General features: G+C 43.3%; 1 protein-coding gene across 1 annotated transcript in view; it reads left to right on the plus strand.

Moving 5' to 3' along the window:
* ADARB2 (adenosine deaminase RNA specific B2 (inactive)) overlaps positions 1–16,136 on the plus strand; it is a 406,044-nt gene that overhangs the window by 368,716 nt on the left and 21,192 nt on the right. The window contains exon 7 of the mRNA XM_045006327.1: positions 3,874–4,042. Within this exon, the coding sequence (XP_044862262.1) occupies positions 3,874–4,042 (169 nt within the window). The remainder of the gene's footprint in view (positions 1–3,873; positions 4,043–16,136) is intronic.

The following is a 16,136-nucleotide window of genomic DNA, read 5'->3' on the forward strand; positions in this document are numbered from 1 at the left end:
AACCATATTGATGAATTGAGAGTCCAGCCTCCAAAAATGCAAGATAGGCTTTTTTCCCCCACCCTTCTGGAGGAAAGAACAGCCTCCACTGAAGCACGGAAATAGAAAATGAACCTCAGAGGCAGCCACATGTGAATTTCAGACAGAGCCTTACTTGTGTGATTCTGTTTAATCACCATCCATTTCCTTTGTACGCTTCAGCTATACATAAACATGGATTTTTTTGTTTTGTATACAACTCATTTTTTTCACATGCCCCTGGAAAACAACACTGGAGCAAGGATTGCACCCCAAATTAAATGGATGTTAGGGCACTAATTTAGATATGCGTTGTCTGTATATATGTACAAGACTGTAAGTAATACTCCAGCACCTTTTTATTTCCGAAATTCTCAGGGGCTGTTTTTTATGTCTAATTTTACATCTAGCATACCTCATAAATTCACTCCAAATTATTTTAAAATTTGTGCTCTCTAATTCTGGTTTGAATTGACATTTTGTTCTGATTGAAGTGACATCAGCTTCCTTCTCCCTCTGCAATTAGTTGAGATTAAGCCGTTGGAAAACCAGCATGGCAAAGCTCAGAAATGTTCAGAGTCACTGATGCTTTGATCACACTGAACAGGAGAGCAGCAATATACTGTAGTTTGTAACTTCAAGGTACATAAATAAATATATCTCGGAGATATTTTTAAGTGATCTGTGGCAAAGAGTGTTCCAGCAATTGGCATCACATTAATGTCTAGCAAGCAGTGTGCATTCCAAAAACAGTCCAAAACATTAATGTAAAATAAATATTTATATTTGCATACATTGCTTAATGACATGGTAAGAACTAAAAATGGGCTCGTGTTCCAAAGATCAGATCAGTATCCAACCTTTAACAAAGATCAGGGTATGGCTTTTAATAAAACATTGTTTTCTTAATACACGTTAAAGAGCAGCATATTGGAACATGTGTTTTGTTTATTCTGGTGAGGCAAACATCTTGGGACATGCAGCAGTGCACAAGGGTTTAGTCACACAGCAGCCACTGAATTTAATAGCCGTTGAGCAGCTAAAATCCCTTATCAATTCTTTGGAAATGTATCCCAGGGTGAGTGTGCACAGGCCATGGCTGCATGAATCCTATCAGCTAATTCTGTCTGCTCTCCCTCTCCCTAGGTAGAATTTGTATAAGAAAGTAACAAAGTTGGAAGATTGGGCCAGGCCATGTAAGCATTTGAAGGGTGAGATGTTTTGTGTGATCTCTTACATTTACTAAACTATGGAGATCTGTGAAAATCTGTTACTAAATGACTGGTACTTCCAATCCAGGGCAGAAATGCCATAAAAGCAGCCATTGTCATAGTATTTTGGCCCTTCCAGCTCCAGTCCTGAAGAGAACTAGAAGGGACAAGTGTGCACACACATCAAGTTTAATGGGAAAAAAACATTTTCCAAATGTTTTGGAACCCACAGAACCGTTGGTCTTGATTTCAATTCAAAAAAATGACCAGCCGTTATTGGAGGGGCTGGTTCTTATTTTCTCTGAACTGGATCACTCCTCTTTAATTATTTCTGCCAGCTCCTTCTACGGTGCTTTGCCCCTGGCTAGGTAATATTTACTTAGCATAATCAAAATTATGTAAATGAGGGAATATTCCCCTTGTCATGCAGGCACTAAAATCATGAGGCAGCTGCATCCCAGCCCCCTCCATCCACCCTTGCTAACCTTGCAGGCTTTGACATACAAGAGTGAGTAAAAAGGGGGTAGCTGTTTTCGACTGCTTGACTCTCAGAGTGAGAAAGGAGAACTATGGCTGCAAGGGAGAGAGGCTGTGGCGTGGGAATTGGTGAGGGTAAGAATATCTGGAGCACAGTGTGGATGATGGGGAGGGAAAGGCTGGGAAGAAAGAGAACATTTCTGAAAGGAGGAGAGAACCAGTAAACAGGGAACCTATATGCAGGAGTTAATATAGATTTTTATATCAATAGACCATGCCGGACACAACGCTACTCTTCTTGCTGTTCTGGGTGTGCAGTCCTCCAGAGAGTGTTGTGTCTAAATTCACTGTGATCATTTGGTCCTACTTCTGGTTGTGTTTGCTGTGGAGCAATGGTGCTGATTGTTTGTCCTGCCTGGCCCAAATCCCATCATATCCACCCCATGATCTAGTTGTTTAATGACAAAAATGCTGATGCTCATCCTTTTTTTGGAGGCGTGTGAGAAAAGACAGTTCACCTCACCGTCTAAAGAGACATGTGGACCGGTTCTCAGACCACTCTCCCTATAAGGGGAACACCCACTGGGCCCTATTGGAGGAGGAAACTTGAACAAAGAGAAGTGGTGAGATCAGAAGACGGGGCGGTGAATATTTGTGAGGTGCTCAGTTAGTGCTGTTGATGAGCACTATAGACACAAATCATAAAAAAAAACACCCCACAACTGCATCCCACGACACTAAAGACAAAATGCTAGTTGTATTGATAGGGATGGGGGAAGAAATCATGCTGCTACTGGCTATTCCCAGACATAGTTGTGGAAATAACGTAGACAGACCCTTAAAGAGCTGGGCTGCATCAGAGCATGTTCTTGAATTAACAACAATATTTTTAAAACACAAGAAAATGAAGAGCGAATGATCACAGGAGGATCAGACGATGTAGCTGCTGGCAGGTCACAGCTGACATTGCTGTTCTACATGTGTTTGCTGCACTTGCTAATCCCAGTGTTCTGAAGCAATTTATTTTTCCATTGCTTTTTTGTAAACAATCCATTGGCACCAGCCAAAGTCAATCAATTGCTTCAACTAGCGCTAGCAATGCAGGATACATTGTAACAAAGCAAACACATTGAAAAATGACAGAAGGGACCCGAGTGCAGCTAGGGAATGCACACAAAGCCAGCTGCTCTCTGCCAATGGCATGATCAGCCCAGTGACTTGTCACACCTTGATTTTATTCTGTGTGATGAACAAGGACCACACAGACCTGAAACCTGCTATATACATGCATATAACCAGGATAATCTTACTTAGCAAATCCTAACTTTTCCATTGACATCTTACATGACATACTTGGTACAAGATTTGATGCAATTCTGTAATGGTGGTAACATCAAAGCGCTTTACAAATTTGACTTTCTTTTGTACAAACTACACACCTACAGGTCTCATTTTGCACATTACTGAAATGCAGCTAGCGCTGGGGTGGAGCATGGCAACTGTTTAACAGAACCTATCAACACCACACAAGAGTGTAGTACACCTCATCCAAGGGAAATGATAGGGGGAATCTTAGGCAAACAGAATATAATTACCCAAGTTTTACTTTGTCAAGACACCAGGTTGGAAATTTTTAGGGACATCAAGCCTGGACTTTAGTTTTACATCTCCTTCCGGGATGTTTCTTCCACTAGCATTATGCTTGGGCATTGCTTCAGAACTGAGTCAGAGAGGAAAAGCATCACTCACACTGGTTCCTCAAAGCACCTGAGTTTTCCCAACCAAGTATCAAACTGGCCTGACCATGCTTAGCTTACAAGAGCTGAGACTGGCACTGCACAACATACTGGAGGGAATAAGAAATCAGTATTGCTTAAAAAGCCTCTGCATTTTTTCGAATACGGTGGTGACTGTGAAAATTATCTCAATTCATGCTGTGTTAAAACCACAGATTTATGTGAAAAGCTGACAGAGCAAACCACTGAAAATATCCATTATGCTGCTCTCATGGGCTGCAACCTTATCCAATTTCCTCTTTGATTTAAAGGACCCCATGTGTGGTTCCATGATGCAAGCTGAGGTGTCACAGGCATTTTTATTCATCTCAGGAGACAATTGTACAAACATTTAATTACTGTCTTTCTATCATCACTTTTTTCTGACCCAGTGAACAGTACCAAGCACATAGTAAGAAAGTACCGGGGGCATCTACGAACGAAGATTGAGTCTGGAGAAGGAACCATCCCCGTCCGATGCCATAATGCAGTTCAAACATGGGACGGTGTGTTGTTGGGAGAGCAGCTAGTCACAATGTCTTGCACCGACAAAATTGCCAGGTAATGTGAGCACCTAATTTATACATTATAAAACTGGTTGCTGTGTGGAAATGAGGTTGATGTCACAGAGGACTGTGACTAGTGGTGGGGAATAAATAGCAGGTGCTGATAAACCCTAAGGAAACAATGGCCCGCTTTGCATGTAAATGTAAGGCATATAAATTGGGTGGAATGTAAATAGAATTTTTTTTCCAAATTCTCTGTGGGTCATTAGCTGCTCTTTAAAGTGTGACAAAAATATAAAACATCTCTTGCAGCATTTTCACCAATCAAATTTCTATATGCAAATTAAACAAAATCAACTCTGTGCTTATTGGATTATTTACCTCTGAAATGGCAAACCAATCATGATTCAGATAAACTTATTTCATTTGCATCCTATTGCATAAAGTTCTGTAAATGATAAGAATGTTTATAGTTTCTAAAATGCAATTTCAAAACTCTGATGTCACCACCGTAATAGGAAGCCTTCTGATGAAGAAATAATCATGAAATGTGATTTCTTTGCTCAGGTGACTGTGATGGGTTTTTTTGTTTGTTTGCTAGCTATGCTCAGGAAATAGAATGTATATTTACTAAGACCCCACTTAACTTGTGATATTGCGGAAATTGTGGATTCCACAATATTAGGCTTCCACTGCAGTTTTGACAGGAGCCCCACTGCGCACAGGGCTGACAGTAGGAGCCCCGGGCAGCCAACACCATAAGCCCCCACTCTGAACACTGGATGGTCAACAGCATAATAATCACAAAAAAGAAATAATGGACTTAATTACCGCAAACAATAATGTCCATTATTACTTTTCTGCAATTTTCCATGGCTTGTCACAACTCAGCCACAATTTTTTGACAATCATCCCACAAATCAAGTAGGGTCTTATATATACGTATATTAATACAGAAGAGTTGCCATTAAAAAATCAACATTTACCAACAATTATTCCACAGTGGCATGCGAGATACCACAGCTATTTCCCGTTCTAAGTTTAGGGTAGTAACTATTAGCAAATGTTGATTATTTTAAATGACAACCACTCTGTGTGCGTATATATTTAATACACATACACATATGTAATTATATATAATTATATATGCATGTACATTTAATATACATATATGTTATGTATACTAAATGTACATACATCTCTACTTGTAAAATACATTCCATTGCAGCTATAAGAAATGTAAATATTATGGGTCAAATTCTCTGCTGCCATTTTATGTATATGACTTCAATGAAGTTACATCAGAAGAGAATTTGGCCATAAATATCAAGGGCCAATGTGAGCACAATGCTAGAAAAATACTACTGCTTAATGCACTTGCCCAAATTCTGTGCTGAGCTTTTCCTATGCAACCCATCTGAAGTCACTAGGGTTGTACAGGCACAACTGAGAACAGAATTTGGCCAAGAATGCTGTGTTTCATCCAATCATAAAATGGGAGTGCTAACATAACAAATGACAATGCATCAAAATACTCACTCTGCGATAGGTAGATTAGTCACAAAATAACTTCTGTTTGCATGACAGCGAAAAGGCCTCCTCTTCTGTAATATTTTCATGTATTCACACAGAGATAAGAGAAAACTTAAAACTCAGAGTTTCAGCAGAACTCTCCCTCTGCTTTCAGATGCAACTGGGCTTTCTAAATCCAGAGCCAGACAGACTACAAAAACTAAACAAGTTAAAGTTTCTGAATTGAAATTTTGCAGTCTCTGTGGTTTTGAATGTCAATAGACAGTAAATTAAATATCAACTCTGCAAGCAGTATTATATTTGTTATTGATGGGAATGTCAATTTTAATATAGACTCTCAGAAGCTGAGTTTTCTCCAGATACATGTTTTTTCATCCAGTATTATATCTGCTTAGAGCTTTCACTGAATTCTTGTATACCTCCATGAAACTGATTGTTACCATGTAACTAAATGACATGAAACCTGTAAAGGAATACTACAGATTGCCAGGTAATATTTTTACATTATCAAAAGAAAACATACAGCCTCCCCCTTTGCTGTGCTCTAATTGTTGCTGTAATTATTATTTATTCATACAGCACCATAAATGTGCATGGCACTTAGACAAAATACAGTATTCCCTGCTCTGACGAGCTAAACGAAACTATAGCTTGATGAGTGACAATTACAAACACTGTAGGTAGGGGTAAGGGAAAACAAAGGTAATATCAATAATATTGTGTACTTGCTGTGATCTGTACAGCAAGTGTTTTGGAAGTTGTGAGACTTACATGTGATACCATATCTTTGAAGGGCAGGCTTCATGGAACATGTATGTTTTAAGGAGGCACTCGACGAAGGAAAGGGTGAAGGCATGGCAGATGGGGTGAAGAAATGAATTCCAGTGCATATGAGGCTGCTTGGAAGAAAGTCCTGGAGCAAGAGTGGGAGAAGGAAACATTGGGAGGAGTCAGTCATGAGGCTTGGGTGAAGCAAAGGGAACAAGGGCAGAGTGAAAAGAGGGTACGGCAAAGAGGTAGGTTAGTGCTCTGTTGCGAAGGATCTTGAAGATGAGGACATGAAAACTGAATTTGATGTGGAAGATAAGGAGAAGCCGAAAAAAGGGAAAAGTGGTGACAAAGGATATGAAGAGAAGCTGTGTCAGAGAGGTGACAATGGGTATGAAAAGAAGCTATGTCGGTGTGGTGAGTCAGGGTATGATTTTTCCAGAATTTGGATGGCTCATAAAAACAGGGGTGTGAGCAAAGTAAGAAGCAAGGAGGATTGAGAAGAGCGATGTGGTGGATTGAGAAGAGAACAAGAGGATCAAGAGAGCAACTGAAGGTCAGAGCCTCTAAAGGAGGGTGTGATCAACCATAGCAAAGAAAAAGGACAGGCCAAGAAGGATGGGGATGGAAAAGAGGCTTTGAAGCTTTACGGTGCTGGCTTTGGAGAGGGTAACGTCAGTGGGGTAGAGAGGGTGGGAGCCAGGCAGAGGGGTTCAAAGGGAGACATGGTGCAGGGAACATCGAGGTTAATGAAGTAGAGAGCACGGAGGTGAATGGAAGGAGGGGAAAGAGATGCTAGTAAGAAAGACAAGAGGAGTCAAAATAATGTTGTGGGGCATTACAGTGGCGCATTTGAAGGAAGAGGGGATGGTGGTAAAGGAAAGAACAAAGCACCAAGTACCAAGAAAAGTCTCATCATCTCAGAAAAGCTCTTTCATTTTAGACAGTGTACTGTCCCCTCATCAGCACCCCAGCAAAATGGATTTTTCTTCAACAACCCCCATACTGAACAAGTTGCAATTGAGTATTGGGTGCTCCTTGGGACAGTTTTATCTAGAGTTGGGCAGAGAGCAGTGAGGGGGTGGGGGATGTGAACCCTTCGTGAACTAAATACCAACTTTCAGTTCACAGTGTACACAAGCCCATGATCAGTTTTGTTCACCCTGTGCAGGACCTGAGATCGCTTTACCCCACCTTTGCATTCCTCCAGTCCCCAGGGTTGCTTTCTACATTCTTCACATAAGGATACAAGAACTACAGATGGGAAAAGAATCCAGTGAATGAGAAGAGCATTGGTTTAATGCCTTCTTTATCGTCCCCCTCCTAGAGGGAAGCTCAATAGAAGGTTATTATTCAATACTTTTGGACTCCAAATATTCACCATAAAATGTAAACAGCTCAATCCCCCAGTGACTGCAGGGGCTGTGGTGACACAGGAACCTATTCACACATTATCTGGACTTGCCCTACAGTAAAAAAAACTTCCAAAAATGAACCCGTTTGTATAAATAAGATTTTTGACAAAAATCTTCCTTATACTCCTTTGATTATGTTGCTTGGAAAAGGCCCTCAGGAGCATTAGGCTATTAGAGAATGTTCCCCATTGAGAACCTTACTAGTAGCTTCTAAAATATGTGTCATTTTGCACTGGCTGCAAAGGAACTTACTACCAGAATATCAAAGATCCCAGCGATGGAAAGCGTTACTGAGAAACAAATTATGTTCTTTCCTCCTCACAGGATATCCACAAGCAGAAAGTGGTTTAATCAGATTTATTTATTAATCAAAAACATTTAGCAAATTCTTTTACCATTTTAAAAAATTCTATTGTTCAAGCACAACATTTTCTGCAAGAGCTAGATACCTAGTATTTGCTATTTGGGCTTTGTTGCTTAGTTGTGATTGGTGAATAAGTTGTATGGTATTATGTTTATGCCCCGATTGAGTAAATGCACGAACACTTCTGGTGTGAATCCTCATGTGTTATTTGGTTCATGCAGGAAATTACTGAATTCAATTCTCTGACCCGTGTGATGCAGGAGGTCAGGCTAGATTATCATAATAATTCGTAGATTCCAAGGCCAGAGGAGACTGTTGTGATAAGCTAGTGTAACCTCCTGTATAACATAGGCCCTAGAACTTCCCCAAAATAATTCCTAGAGCAGGCGTTGGCAACCTTTGGCATGCGGCCCATCAGGGTAAGCTGCTGGCGGGCCACAAAACATTTTGTTAACATTGACTGTCCACGGGCCATGGGCGGCAGGTTATATCTGTGTGCGGTGCCCGGGCTCCAGGAATATTCAGGGCCGGGTGCCTTGCTCCAGCAATATTTGGAGCTGGGTCTCTCCCCCGGCCCTGCCTGGATCGGGCCCCTGCCCCCGCGGGCCTCCCCCCCCGCCCCGCCGCGTCCTGCCTGGAGCAGGTCCCAGCCCCCGCCTGCCACCCCTCCCCCTGCGTGTCCCCCCACCCCGCCGGGCCGCGTCCCTGCCTGACAAAAAGCAGCGCGCGCCTCTCCCCTGCCTGCTCTGTGCTGCCGGAGAGCGACTCCAGACAGAACTGCTGTCTGCTGCCGCAGGGTCCTAGCGCCTGCCATTCACTAATGGCAAGGCAGGTTGCCCTTACCCTGCCCTTCCGCCCTCACCCTGAGCCTCCCCAACGCCCCAAACCCCTCAGCCCCAGCCAGAGCCCTCATCCCCCCGCACCCTAATCCTCATCCCCAGCCAGAGCCCTCATCCCCCCGCACCCTAATCCTCAGCCCCAGCCAGAACCCTCATCCCCCCTGCACCCTAATCCTCAGCCCCAGCCCTGAGCCCCCCCACGTCATGAACCCCTCATCCCCAGCCCTCATCCCCTGCACCCTGATCCTCTGCCCCAGCATGAACCCCTCATCCCCAGCCCCAGCCCTCATCCCCCTGCACCCTGATCCTCTGCCCCAGCCCTGACCCCCCCACAGCATGAACCCCTCATCCCCAGCCCCAGCCCTCATCCCCCTGCACCCTGATCCTCTGCCCCAGCCCTGACCCCCCCACAGCATGAACTCCTCATCCTCAGCCCCACAGCCCTCACCCTGCACTCCCTCCTACCCCCAAACTCCCTCCGAGCGTGCACCCTTCCTACGCCCCCACCCCCAGCCCAGAGTCTGCACCCAAACTCCGTCCCAAAGCCTGCACCCCTCACCCCCTCCTGCACACCCACGCCCTGCCCCAGCCCGGAGCCTGCACCCAGCACCCAAACTCCCTCCCAGAGCCTGCACCCCGCACCCCTTCCTACACCCCCACCCCCAGCCCAGAGCCTGCACCCAAACTCCATCCCAAAGCCTGCACCCCTCCTGCACCTTAATCCCCAGCCCAGGACCTGCACCCCATACCTCCCCCCGAAACCCTGCCCAGAGCCTTAGGCAGGTGGGGGGCAGAGTTTGGGGGGGCGGGTTCTGGGCACCACCAAAATTTCTACAAACTTGCCACCCATGAGTGTTGGCCTTGGTTGTCCTCAGGTGGCCAGGCCACCTAAGGGTTTTATGAGTCTCATAATGCATCATGAAGAGGTAGAGGTTCAAGATTTTTGAAGCTGCAGGCTGTAGAATCAAACACCCTATTGGCGCAAGCACCCTTGCTTACCGTCATACATGAGACTCTGAAATTTGTTCTCCACAAGCACTGATGTCACTAAGACACACACACACACACATATGTGAAAAGAGAATATGAAAGGAGCAAATGCATTGCAGAAGCAAATTCATTTAAAAATTCAGCCAGTTGTTTAAGGAAAATGTTTTTGCAGTCTTCACCCAGTTCTACTTGGTGCTAAGCTCAACCTCCAAAACACGGACTTTGGCTCAGTATAGACACCTTGGGGCAGCACTGCAGCCCTGGGAGAACTGTAACTTCTCAGGCTTATCATCAAAACTGAAAACTCAAAACTTGCTTAATATTATGGGCCAGATTAAGCCTCTCTTTACCTTGCTGCTCCCATGCCGAGGCCAAGTACAGAGGAAATCCAATGCAAGGTGACTACGGGGTTAATGCTGCTGCAGATGTTAGGGGACCGGGGAGGAAGTATGGCTGTGGTAATACCCTTCTTCCATTCTGGCCCTGCTGTCCAGAGGAGAGCAGACAATGACCTGAGTTTCCTGGGAGCTTCAGGGAGAATTGTGCCTGCTTCAGGCACAGCCCTTGCCAAAGCAGCCTCATGAGTGCACTTGGCACCATCCCCACTGCAGGGCTGTAGCTGAATGCCACAGTCCTGCCCTTTCTGCATAACAGCAATGTAGAGGGATCAGTTCAATTTTTTGTCTGGCTTGGATACATTGTCATACATTTTTTGCACATATTTCTCTGGCTCTTCAGGTATCTAAATACTTTAAAAAATCTGGCCCCCTAGTGCAATGTTCAAAAGCACCTAGGCACTTCACTCCCATTCATCTCAATGGGTGTTTGGACCGAGGCGCCTTTGAAAATCTCATCAAGCACCTACACGCCTTTAAAAATCTGGCCCTAAGTGCTTACTGCTAACTCTTGTGCACCTCTGGCCCTATGGGTGCTGAGATCTTCTGAAAATCTGACTATACACATACAAGACCAAATTCTGCAACATATTGTGTTTCACTCCGAACAGCAGAGCAGTTCCAAAGTCCGGCCCCTCAGTTCCAAGTGCAGATTAGATAGTCTCTATTTCTGGCAGAGATAACCTGTTTGAGGGCATGTTGAGCAATGGCCAGGCCAGGGCATAATCATGTTTAAATGCATGGACCCTGACTCCTAGGCCCCATTCAGAACCATCCATTTGAGGCTCCCCTAGCAGAGCACTTGTGGAAGGCCTGCGAAGCATACTCACCACACACTTTGTGGGGACATTCCCCATTGAGCCAAAGTGTTCCTGGCACATGCTTAGGAGTAAACACCAGTCAGAATTCAGCCCATGTTGCACTCACTCTTGACTTTAGATCATAAACCATTTTTTATATTGTTTTCTTTAAAAAAGCATCCTCAAAAGGTCAGCTTTAAAAGGCTGCATTTTTGTGCCACCACGTTATGCACTGAGCAGTTACTTACTATTTCAAAAAGACTCCGAAGTTAAACCCAGGGGCTAAGTGAGATTTATAATATCTGAATTATACCTCACCCGTACAATGATATGAATAGCAGCAGAGTGCCTCCAAACTTCATGTTCGCCATTGTCAAACAGTCTGTTCTTGTTCCCTGGCTAAGATTCAAGGGTCCTTCTGACCCATCGCTAGTGAATAGATCTGAATATCTATTGAGGGAAGTTTTCATAATAGCATACGATAAGAGTGGTGTTAAAGAACCGTGTAAGGATTTAGCAATAGGTAGGGTGACCAGATGTACCGATTTTATAGGGATAGGCCCGATTTGGGGTCTTTTTGTTATATAGGCTCCTATTATCCCCCACCCCATGTCCCGATTTTTCACATTTGCTGTCTGGTCACCCTAGCAATAGGGCTCCAAAATAGAACTTTACAAAGTGATTTGGACAAATTAAGCTGCATTTAAATGTACCATACAAAAATGCTAAACTGCAAGTCAGTGATAGATATTCACTTTTTTAGATCTAGGGTTAGCCTGTCGACCAGAGACATTATTAACAGAAGACTGAGCCTGGCAAGGTAACTCTTAAAAAAAGCTACTTCAAAAGCTGCATATTAATGTAAATGAAACTCAATTAACACAGCTAGCTCTTCAGTTAGAGACAATTTGTGCACACAATAAAGTCAATTTGTAATTCTCTGTCTTAACCCTTTTCTGTGTGACTGAGAATTCAACTTCAGTCTTTCATGACAAGGGATATTCCAGAAAAAAAATATATATATATATACACACACTGCTAAGAAACTGATAAAAAACTAATGCACTAGTTCCCGTTTCTAAACCAATAGTAGCTAAATAGTCATATTAATAGGAACATGGTAGGTGTTCTGCTGAATATAGACCACCATGAGTAACAATTTATATGGTGCAAAAGCATAACAGGAAACTTTGGTAGTAATGTCTGTGGTACAGTAGGTTAATGGTACACTAAGCAGACAAGACTTAAAACAGTTGATAAGAACGAGAAAAATGCATCTCCCATAAAAGCAATAAACAAAGAAAGCTCTCAAATTCACAAGCGATATTATTTATAGTTGTGGTTTTCAAAGGTGCCTAAGGGAATTAGGTGCTTAGTTCCCATTTACTTTCAATGGGATTTGGGCACTTAATTCCCTTATGTGCCTTTGAAAATGTCAATCTACATTTCTCTTAATATTTCACTGGGGGCAGTGGGGAGTTAGCTGTTTCCTTTAACAATAATAACAATAATATTGTTGGGAAAAATTTAGGATTTGAGTCTGCCCTCATGCTGTGAATCAGGAGTAGCTCCATTGAAGTAACATCAGTGTGAGATAAGAATAGGTCTTCACAGCACATCAGAGGTAAGTAAATATTGACTTCAGGGGAACTATATCCATTTACACCACTGAGGATTTGGCCTATTGTCCCTTCTTCATCAGTGTGCTCTACTTTTATACCCTGTGCTGAGAACCAGATCAATGAGTGAAGAAGTAGGAAGTAGGGCACAAAGAGCCTTACCCCTCTGTCTGCCTTCTCCTCCTACACACACCTTCACACAAAGGCCAGGCACAACAACAGCCCTTGCACTGAGATGCAATCCAGCAGAGCTCACTCTGGTACTCCACCACCCAATGCAGACCAGTGCCTTCACAGCCCATTACGTTTTGGTTAGTTTACACAGGCTCAATCAATTTCAGAACATGACAATTCTTTGTAGTGTTGTTGTAGCTGCGCTGGTCCCAGGTTATTAGAGAGACAAGGTGGGTGAGGTTATATCTTTTATTGGACCAACTTCTGTTGGTGAAAGAGACAAGCTTTTAAGAACATAAGAATGGTCACACTGGGTCAGACCAAAGGTCCATTTACACACACCTCTCCTTCAGATCTGGGAAAGATACTTAGCTGTGGCACGCTGAGTACCTTTCCCAGACTTGAAGAAGAGCTCTGTGTAAGCTTGAAATCTTGTCTCTCTCACCAGCAGAAGTTAGAACATGACAACACATTTTTCTCAGCTGAAATGTGCCCCCTGCTGTTCTGCTCCCCCAGTTGAACAGAGAAGGTCTATGAAAGTAGCAAAGTCTTCAGCATGCTCTTACTTCATAGCTTCAGATCCACCCAATCACACCTTCTTGGCTTCTCTTCTCCATCACACAGCTCCATTCTGCTGATTTTCTTGAAGTAGTGGAGGGGGAGAGGAGGGAGGAAGGTAAATTAACCTTAGAATGTGTTTCTTTTCATTTCACCAGCAAGAGAAAGGGACAGAGTTGTGGAGGGAGGAGTGCAGATGGGGAGGGTGGGCCAAGAGAACAGAGCATCCCAGAGGATGAAATAAAAACCACTTAGGTAGGGGAAGCAATCAGTGAATAAGGAGAGGGGGGGACAGGAGCGTTTCCTCGACCAATTACTGTCACCCCCCTGGTGTGCAGCATATCCTGGTTGTCTGCCCACCACCCCTAAGTTGGCCATAATTCATTGGCAAAGCTGTATGCCTACTGTACCTGAAGTGCACTGGGATCCTTTGGGAGAAAAGGTGCTATCTAAATGTAAAACACTGTCATTATGTACACTGAAAGATAATGGATGTGAAGCTACACCTACCGCAGTTGTGTCAGCTTCACATATACAGCAGCATGAAGGTGCTGCAGCCAACTCCTGTCCCAGGCTGTCGGTTATATCACAACCGTGATGAGGATTCTGATGTAATTACTATTTATAAGTATATTTTCAAGACTCTTTCTGTTAGTGACTGACTGACATAAGCACATGCAAACAGTTCCATTGCGATTGTAGTTGGAGTCACCATGTAGTTATGATTTGTTCTGAGCAAGGAGAGTGTGTCATCTAATTAAGGAAAAGCTGCCTGCTCCAAGATCCCTTCCAATTCATCTTTGGCATTTCAATGACTGACATACAGGCAAAAATATATTTGTTCAGGGATTACTGAAAACTGGGCATGGAATTTTGTCTCTGCGAACACTGCAGTAATATCAGCGGCTTGAACAAAAGGACTTGAGCGAAAGCCCTAAATGCAGAAAAACTCCCCAGTTTAAGCTCAGGCGGGGGACAGTTGGTTTTATTGATCCTCTTTGCTGAAGATTTTTTTAAAAATCTGTGACTGTGTGAGAAGTGGGTTGATTTTCTTATTGGAAAGGTTATTAAAAAGCATACAGAGTATAAATCATCTGAGAGGTGTGCCCTTGAAAACAGCCTTTACAAATCTTGCACAATTAGAAATATTCAAAATGATCCACTATATTTCTTCTTAGTGAGGAAAGTCACTTTGATATTTGGAGGGCCTGAAATGTAACACTGCGTTTCCGCTGAATAATAATTTTATTTGGAAACGCTGTATTTGAAGCAAGCACTTTGTTACAGATGGGAACACAGCTACTTTCATGCACCTACAGTAGATTACATAGAAAAAGCGCCTTCAGAAATGAACATATATTGATATTTTTACTGCCGCTCAGACCAGAATCACTCCCCGCAATTTTCCTATAAGTAATCCTGTAGGTGTTTAATTACCAGAGAGCTGGTTACTAAAACCAAGTGTACTATAAATACATGCTAGCCAGAATAGGGATTATACAAGCAAGAGGCTTCTCCCAAATGTTTGTCATTTGAATATAGTCCTCATGAAAATTAATGGACTAGCTGCGCTCAAGCATGAAGTCCTCTCCTTAGCCACAGAAGAGTGCAGCACAAGTTATAGCAATGCAAACTTCCAACCAATGTGCCTCTACTCTGATCTGTGACAGAGATGGGAGTGCTCAAGGACCCTAGTGCAGAAGTCCATCCCTAATCAGGACAACACTCAACTTTAGGTATCTATTGACTTCAGTGGGACTTAAGCAGGTGCTTATAGTAATGGTGCTCTGCTGAATAGGAACAGACTTAAACACACAGTTAAATACTTTGCTGAACTGGGGCCAGACCTGAGAGCATAGTTCAATCTTTGCTTTTTCCATCAGTGGGATCTGTGCTCAGACTGCCAGTCAGGGTGCAAATTAGTGCTGATTTTTGAGATGTGGACTTGCGAGTAGGTCAGCAGCATCAGTCACTGAACAGCCATCAGGTGGTAATTTGGTCGCTGCTATCAAGGCATTGATCTGAATCCATGACCAATAGCGGAAAAGCTCTTTACCTCATTATGATTACATTGCAGCCCCATGACAATCCAGTTCCCATTCCCAAGTATTTTGAAAAGGAAACACCAAGCTTTCCGTTCTTTTGTTAGCAAAGAGAACCGTTATCTCAAGAACATGAAAATAGCGAAGCATCTTTTTTCATGGACAGGCAAATGTGTACTGGGAGGTGTCAGAACAATTTAAGGACACAAGTCAGTCCTTATAAAATGTAATGGAAAGCTAACAGAAGCTAAATCAGGCCACAAGTTAGACTGGCATAGAAACACTAAGCCTGCAAAACATGAGATCATCTGAGAGCCGTTTTTAAGACTGAGTGGACTAACTAGCCTGATAGTTCTCATAGGGGGCTGGCACTGGAAAACAGTCAAGAGCTGCCTTCCCCTGTGAAACTTGCCTCCTAGGTGAATAGGTCTGTTATCTGGTCTCTCTCTCCTCCATGGCACAGGATACAGGTGATATTCTGAAAGGACCTTAGTTCTGGGATAATAAACTTACACTCTGTCTTCACATTTCAGGCACAGGTGCTCCTCTGAATTTTTTCCCTCATTCTTTTAGTTGCTTTCTCCTCTGTTTCTGTGTATTTAGTTATATATAAATATCTTAAAGTCAAGGTCCACCTTGGGCAATCCACAGA

The sequence above is a fragment of the Mauremys mutica genome, chromosome 2, assembly GCF_020497125.1.
Source record: "Mauremys mutica isolate MM-2020 ecotype Southern chromosome 2, ASM2049712v1, whole genome shotgun sequence".
Lineage (NCBI taxonomy): Eukaryota > Metazoa > Chordata > Testudines > Geoemydidae > Mauremys > Mauremys mutica.